At 56.4% G+C, this 7,502-nt stretch overlaps 2 protein-coding genes across 2 annotated transcripts in view; one reads left to right on the forward strand and one right to left on the reverse strand.

Moving 5' to 3' along the window:
• LOC104506357 (endothelin B receptor-like) overlaps positions 1 to 813 on the forward strand; it is a 5,599-nt gene extending 4,786 nt beyond the window's left edge. The window contains exon 7 of the mRNA XM_010147283.1: positions 664 to 813. Coding sequence (XP_010145585.1) covers positions 664 to 813 — 150 coding nt within the window. The remainder of the gene's footprint in view (positions 1 to 663) is intronic.
• A 3,101-nt stretch (positions 814 to 3,914) lies between these two features.
• On the reverse strand, positions 3,915 to 7,121 carry LOC104506358 (DNA-directed RNA polymerases I and III subunit RPAC2-like; the record flags this gene model as incomplete). Its single annotated transcript, XM_010147284.1, has 4 exons — positions 3,915 to 3,962; positions 4,278 to 4,360; positions 5,431 to 5,507; positions 7,024 to 7,121. Coding segments are annotated over 4 exons (306 nt in total), but the record flags the coding sequence as incomplete, so codon positions are not given.
• Positions 7,122 to 7,502: the final 381 nt, after the last annotated feature.

Here is a 7,502-nt window from a genome sequence, read left to right on the forward strand (position 1 = left end):
CCGCAGCTCCTGTCTCCCAGAGAAATGCTCCATCAGGGACACGCTGGGGCTGCCAGCAGCCCACAGCATTCCCCTAGCTGCTCCTATACTGATCATATTTATCCTCCCAAATTTTCCCCCTGCTGGGTCCCTCTCTTCCCAGCTTCAAGTACACCGGAGCTCGCTGCCCGGCTATGGGGTGGCTTTTGTCAGTGCAGGACTAGGACAAGCCCCAAAGGTCCCTGTCGTTCTGGATCAGAAGCATCCCCACAAACCAGGGACTGGCGCTGCTTTAACCTTCAAGCCCAAGTTATTCAGAGAGCAGTTTCAGGAGCAGTGGAGCCCTGGCATGGGATGGGAATAGGAGTCACCTCCCAGCTGCTGTGGCAAAAAGAAGAGTTGAGCCCAGATAAGCATTACCCGTAATTTCTGTCCCCCAGGGACAAGAAAACACAACTGCAAAAGGCACCTAAGATTTCGGTACCTTCACCTCCAACCCACACCAGCCCTAACCTGGAAAACCTGCTCCCACAGACCTGTGGGCCAGCAAGGCTCAGCAGCCCAGGCTGCCGCTCCCAGCGTGGCGCCGCGCAGGTTGAGGTGCCAGTAAGGGATTCTTTCCTCGTCTTCTACCCTCTAGCCCACGCTCGTAACCGCTCTCTCCACCCTCTTGCCTCCCCGCAGTCCTGCCTGTGCTGCTGGTGCCAGCGACCGGCCCTGAGCATCACGCCGACGGACGAGAAGGGCTCCGTGGGCAAGTGGAAAGCCAACGGGCAGGAGCTTGGGCTGGACCGGAGCAGTTCCCGCTTGAGTAACAAGTACAGCTCTTCCTAAAGCCACGGCACCCGCGGGGCCGAGAGGAGAAGGCGCTGTGCCAGGGTGCCAGGACCCCTCCGTTTCTCTCGCACGGCCGTTCCCTGGCTGGGCCTGAATCGTTTTTGCCTTCCGTGTCATAACCCACCCGGAAGGAGCCGCAGCATTTCACGGACCCCTGGGACTAGCTCTGAACCCCACCGATCCGTCCTCTTGGTCCCAGTTGCCTCTGGAGGAGGGGGAAGGCGATTCAGATCCTTACAGGACTTTTCATTTCCGCACAGGAAAATGAAGTGACTTACTGTCATTGGTCTCGGGTGGAAATGTGGGTGGGGAAATGTGTGTGACAAGGGAAGGAAGGGTGAGATGTGGTCACTTCGAGATGTATGGGGGATGACGAGAGGGAGAGGACCATGAGTGACAATTTCCAGCTGAAACAGCCAAAGAACAGCCTTGATAACATCCCTATCACCTCCCTCTGTGGCCAAGACAGGTTGTCCCAAGGCAGAGCGCCAGGGTAAGATCCAGGCACCATGCATGTCTGGCAGACACCAACGGCACGAAATCTCCTCCTGCTCATGGCAGGGAGAGATGGGCAGTAACGCAGCTTCACCGTGTGACCAACCTGGCCTGGGGAGCCCCAAAATACCCCCTCCTCTTCACCTTTTCCTGGGAAATGTGCCCCAGGCTCCCCACCCAGGGGTGATGTTCACCCCGCCTGCGTATGGCACAAGAAAGGGATTGTAGGCGACAGCACGGCTCAGGGGACCAGCTGCCCTTGGCAGAAGCTGGTGGCAGCATCCAGCCAAACTGTCGGCTCCAGCTTCCCCCTCCCCAAGGCCAGGGAGCTCCTGGCTAGCCGGACACCGTTGCTGTCCCAAGGGGCTGTCCTTCCAGCAAAGAGTTGTAAGTCCGGGAAAGGGAAGGCAGAGATGGCTCAAACCCGGATGAGGCTGGGACCAGGGATCCAGCCCTCACCTTTCCAGCGCCCCGGCATCAACTGGAAGCAGCTAATTCTCTGCCTGACACAGGATGCAAGGCAGAGGATCCAGGAGATGTGCCCTTCCAGCCTTGATCCATGGTCTTTGGCTGCGGAAAGTCCACAGCCTCCCTCAGCCACTGGCTCCTGGGAGGGGGATCGCCTGCAAGGCCACAGCTCTGGGGGGAAACAATGGGGTGCCCGGCAGTTTGACACCCGTAGCCGCCTCCCCTCTGCCAGGGCTGAGCCCCAAGGGGCAGTGGGGCTGGACCCCGATGCGCCTTGCCCACAGCACCGTGACACCAAGGTTCAGGTCACCTGGAGGGGGACAGAGATGCTCGTCCTCATGGTCTAAGGTGGAAAAGGCAACAGGGAAGGTCCGATCTCAGCTGAAGGGGCCGCTGGAGCTAATTGAAAGATGGCAAAGAGCTTTCACAAACTGACTGTTAATTAATCCCCGAGCGCTCTGCGTCTCTCCAAAGCATCACGCTTGCACCTCCTCCCAAAACTTTTAGAAAGTTACCAAGGTTTTGATGATTTTTCTGTGGGTGTTTTCTTCTCTCTTTTCCCTCTCTTTCCTTCTTCATCCCCCTTTTCATCTTGCCACGGAAAAAAAACGGAGAGAGGAAAAAGGGAGATGAGAAAGACCTGCAAATAAAGCAAAACATTTTCCACAGGTTGGGGTTGGTTTTTTTAGCTCAGCTTTCACTGGGATGCAAACGTTTTACAAACAGATCACCCTTCAGGAAGACAAACGGGTCCCCAGAAACCAGAGAGACAAGGAATATCCAGACCAGCGTGGCCTCGCAGCGCTGCCGCTGTGCTCTGCCCTAGGGCTGGCAGCACCTCCTCGGTGGGCACAGGATGTCAGCGGAGGAAACCGAAACATCCCAGCGCAGGTATTTGAGGAGATTGTGCTTATTGGAAACATCTGAATTCCACGTATTTCTGTATTTGTCCACATCTGGACAAATTGATTTGGGTCAGTGCCCTTGCAGCCCGGACAACCTGGAGAATCACAGAAGGGTTTGGGTTGGGAGCCAAAACCAAAGGGAGCCAAAAGCAAAGCCCCAGCAGCTACCCACTCTGGACACGGGGCCGTGCTGGCACCGCAGGATGAATCCACGGCAGCAAACTGAGGCACAGGAACCTTACTACGACGTGTAGGGTTCAGCCGGCTCCTCGTCCCCACCACCGGCCTGGCAGAGCGACCAGGTCTGTCAGTTCATTTGAAAGAGGGATTTTATAGAGAAAACTGACATTTTACAGCCTCCCCCTTACTCCTCTGTACGTTAATAAAACACGTTGGTGTTCGAAAGCGAAATCTCTGGGTGTTTCTTATTAAGCAGCAGGGGGTCTGCAAACCCTGCTAAATGCTTCACTGAGCGTCAGCGGGTTCCTCTGGCAGCTGAAGAGACAAGCGGCGCCCCCCCCCCGCGCGGAGCACACCGGAAAGGTTCGCAGTCCCACGCCTGGCACGGAGCAGAGACCCCTGCAATTTCACGCCACGTCACGCTCAACGACAGGCTTTCGCTCAGCCGCCAGCAGGTCCCAACAGGGCCAGGGCTTCAGTGCTGCACCCCTTACCCCTGCTCATGAGGGCGGGCTGGGCCTGCCCCTGTCTGCATTCTGCAGAGGGTTAAAAAAGGCACGTGGTTTTTCGCTCCCCGTGGCCGCCAAGTGAACTGAGCATCATTCTGCACTGATCTGCTGAAAAAGGAGGGCAAATGCCTGCCAAAGTCGGCTGCGTCGGTGCCAGTAACAGGAAGATTTGAATTGGTAGGGGGTGGTGCCTCTAAAAGCTTAATTTCACACACCCCCTTTGCTCCCCATGGGCTCTGGGGCAGAGTGGTTCTGCGCAGCAGCCTACCTGCAGCCCCTGTGATCTGACAATCCCGGGCAGGAAACCGCAACGGCACTCGGAAAGAACCAAGACGGAAGAGCTGCCTTCCAGCTGTCACCTTCCATCCCCACGTCGAGCCAAACGCAGCATCACTAAAACTTGGTAAACTTTATTATTAAGACAAAATACAGATTTGCATCAAAGCAGTCATAAAAAACCCGAAGCAAATAAAACCACCAGACACAAGGAATTCAACACACAGGCATTACACACATCCACCGGGACCGCCATCCCCACACGCTACTGCATCTCTTCCTCCCTCTGGGCCCTGTATTCCTTCATGCTCCTCTGCAAACAAGAGCAAAGGACAAACGTTAACAGCACGCATCCGAGTGACCCAGATACACAGTGACTCCGCGCTCCCTGCCCCCTGCCTGCAACGGCTCGGGGACCCGAGAAGCTGACAGAGCCCCAGGTACTTTCCGAAGGGACTGAGCTTTACAGTCTCTCCAAGGGAAAGGAAGGCAGACCACGCCACGTCAGGCAGAGAGCGCCTGAAAGAACTAGAGGTTTTCATGCCACAGGCGCCAACCACACAGTCCCAGCCCATCCCTCTCCCCGCTGAGACCGAGAGATAGAAAAGCTCTTTGGGAATAGTCTCACCTCAAAGGTGTTGAGCACGTGTTGGCAAACACCCATCAGGTCATTCAGCCCCTTCCGGAATGGCTCAACGGCAGGAAGAGACCCTTCGGGAAAGAAGATGTGCTAGTGAAATGGGGGGTGGCTTCCAATGGGGTTGGACTGTCACCACCATGCCCCAGGGCAGTGCTGGTGATGGGGGGAGGCTCTTACGTCCCTCCCACCAGCAGCAGCTCAGTGCGGTGGGCCAGGCTGCGGCACAGGAACAGGAGACCCTGCAGTCAGTCCCAAGGGGAAGGGGTTCCCGCGGCGCGGCAAAACAGCCAGAGCACGAATTCATGTTAGGAAATGAAAGAGGCAGCGAGCACAAACTAGCTAATTGCTTCTAGGAAGTGGCTTCAACATATCTGACACTGAAGCGAACAGCCCCTTAGAAGGAAGGAAAGACCACCCCCTCTCCAGGCAGCAGTCAAATGCTAAGACCTGGATGGACAGTGGTGGACTAAGCTGGAGGGGTTGGTGGGTTGGGAGGAGAGAAGGACTGCAAGAGGCTCAGAGCCATCAAAGAATGGTTTGGGTGGGAAAGGGCCTTAAATCACCCCCAGCCCCACCCCCTGCCATGGGCAGGGACACCTTCCATAGCCCAGGTTGCTCCAAGCCTCATCCAGCCTGGCCTTGGACACTCCCAGGGACGGGGCATCCATAGCTTCTCTGGGCAACCTGTTCCAGAGCCCCCCACCCTCTGCGGGAAGAATTCCTTCCTGATGTTCCATCTCCATCTCTCTCTTTCCGTTTAAACCCGTTACCCCTTGTCCTGTCACTCCCTGCCCTCGGGAAAAGCCCCCCCAGCTTTCTTGTAGCCCCCCAGGCACTGGAAGGGGCTCTGAGGTCTCCCCGGAGCTTCCCTTCTCCAGGCTGAACCCCCCAACTCTCCCAGCCTGTCCCCATGGCAGAGGGACTCCAGCCCTCGGAGCATCACCTAAACCATTCTACGACAGTGGCTCAGAGCAGCCTCTCCGGGTGGGCAACAGGGCAGAGCGGCTGCAGGCGGCCAGCAGAAGCAAGGCAGAAAAGTGCTTTTCTTTACTTAAATGACTCATGGTGGAAACCTGACAAGAGCAGGGGGAATTCCACAAAAGGAGGGCTCTGGACATGAAAGAAACACGCCCACGTGTACCTCTGGTCTGGATCCGGAAATTGATCTTGCTTTCAGAGGGGTGTGTGATGCAGTAGCCACAGAACTCCACGTCGGGGCTGCAGGAGGGGAGAAGAGAGCAGTGAAACCCAGGCCAATCCACAGCAAATCTCAGGAAAATCAGAGGCTCAGGCCAGCCCACACCCACCAGGCTCAGGCTGTTTATGGAATGACTAGGGGTCTTCTGGGTGGGATATGATGAAGGGAAACTCCCTGTGTAACCTTATTTGCGTGGCCTCACCTCTCTCTGAGGTGCAGCTGGGGCTCTGCAGCAGAAGGACATGGCTGGCACGATCCAATGGTGCTTGGAAACCTCACGTAGACAAACCTGTTGCAGTTCTAGGGAAAAGCTGTCAATGGGACTAGGCACCGCAAGGATTTACCGAGCGGGTGCGCAGGCTGCGCAGCACCCGCCTTCCTAAGCTGAGGTAGAATGTTTGTGCACCCAGCAGGAAGAACAGCCCCTTGCAAGAAGCCTGCTGTTCTGCTGGTGATTTATCAAGGGGTTCACACGAGGTGCAAGGTAACAGTCATTGCAAGTGATGCACTGAACCTCCTGCTGTAATTCTGCTGAGGCGTACCAGCAGATCTGCACAAGCACTCCGCGCTGCCCGCTTCCGTAAATCCAGAAACGAGGGTGAACCTATTGGTATACTGTGATGGGACAGCAGGATAATTAATTCCCAGCATTTGCTTAACATTAGCTATTCCTACCCTCTTTTCTGCCAGGGCTTGTCGCAGAAGGAGACACAGATGCTACCTGACCACATGCCATGGAGTTGTGCATCACTGTACCCAAGGTCAAGAAAGAAACTCGGAAATCTTTCACGTGCCAGACACTAAATTTCCTCTGTGACTAACCGTCAAGGAGCCGCGAGGGTGGCTGTTCCCTAAGGGATGGGGAGCTGGGAGCCATGAACAGTAAGAGAGCTGACAGGGCAGAGGCCTCACCAGCCAGCCCTGTCCCACAGCACCCGAGCAAGGGAGCAGGGTGAGTGCAAAGGTGGTAGGGAGGGTCAGCCAAGGGTCCAGATCATCGTGCAGGTTTGTGGGGCTGAAGCAGGCCCGAGGTCAGGTAGGAAGTCAGACTGCAAGTGGGGTGAGGGTACTGAGGGTCAGTGACCACCAAGCAGGTACAGGATGAGGAGGAAGGGCAGATGTCAGGCCAGGAAGTCAGTCTGTGGGTCAGCATCCAGGTGAACGGAGTCCACAGCCCAGTACAGGCTGAGCTGGAGACCCACACTCCTACAGCAGAGCAGAGGAGGGACTGAAAGCCCTGAGCTGAGCTGAAATGGGGCTCCTGGGCCCAGGGGCAGGGTGTGAATGGAGGCCTGCATGGGCCCATTAAGGTCAACTAAAGCTTTCGGGGCTCCTGGCACTAATAGCACAAGGAAGAAGTTAATCCTGCGAGGAGTCTTTGGCACTGTGTCTGACATAAACACCCTACCAGGTGTGTACAGAGGGAGTTTCTGATCGTCTGCCCTCCTCCAGCTGGGATGCAGACGAGGAAGGAGATGGCCAGAGTAAGAGACACGTACCCTCGGCAATGCCAGGCACCGCAGAGGCTCCACTTACTTCTTCATGACCATGTATCGGAGGGAGTTGCCGAGCGTGTGGTCCTCATCGTGCAACACAAACGTGACGCAGTTACCGTCCGTCCCATCTGCCTGGACCTGCCACAAATGAGAAAAGAGACGCTGTAAGGCTCCTGGAGGTAACGAACACCAGCCCCAGGGTGAAGAATAAACTGTTCTGCTCAGCTTCACCAGGGTAACCGGGAGGGCTTGTGGGTCTGGCTGGGCCAGCGCTGGGGCTCCCGTCTCGGAAGCTGCAGTGTGACCACGAACACTTCCGCAGCGGAGGGAAAGCTGCAAAATGACAGACCTCAGAGAAAGCTCTGCCTAGCCATCGAAGTGCCAGTGCATCCTTCCTCTTCCCAGGAGAGGAGCCCAAAGAAAGCTGTGGCTTCAGGACCCATGGTGGAAAGAAGCTGGATGTGATCCCAGGTCCCACCATCAGCCCATGGCTAGGCAGGAACGAGAGGGACCGGAAAA

The sequence above is a fragment of the Eurypyga helias genome, unplaced genomic scaffold (assembly GCF_000690775.1).
Source record: "Eurypyga helias isolate BGI_N326 unplaced genomic scaffold, ASM69077v1 scaffold20982, whole genome shotgun sequence".
Taxonomy (NCBI): domain Eukaryota; kingdom Metazoa; phylum Chordata; class Aves; order Eurypygiformes; family Eurypygidae; genus Eurypyga; species Eurypyga helias.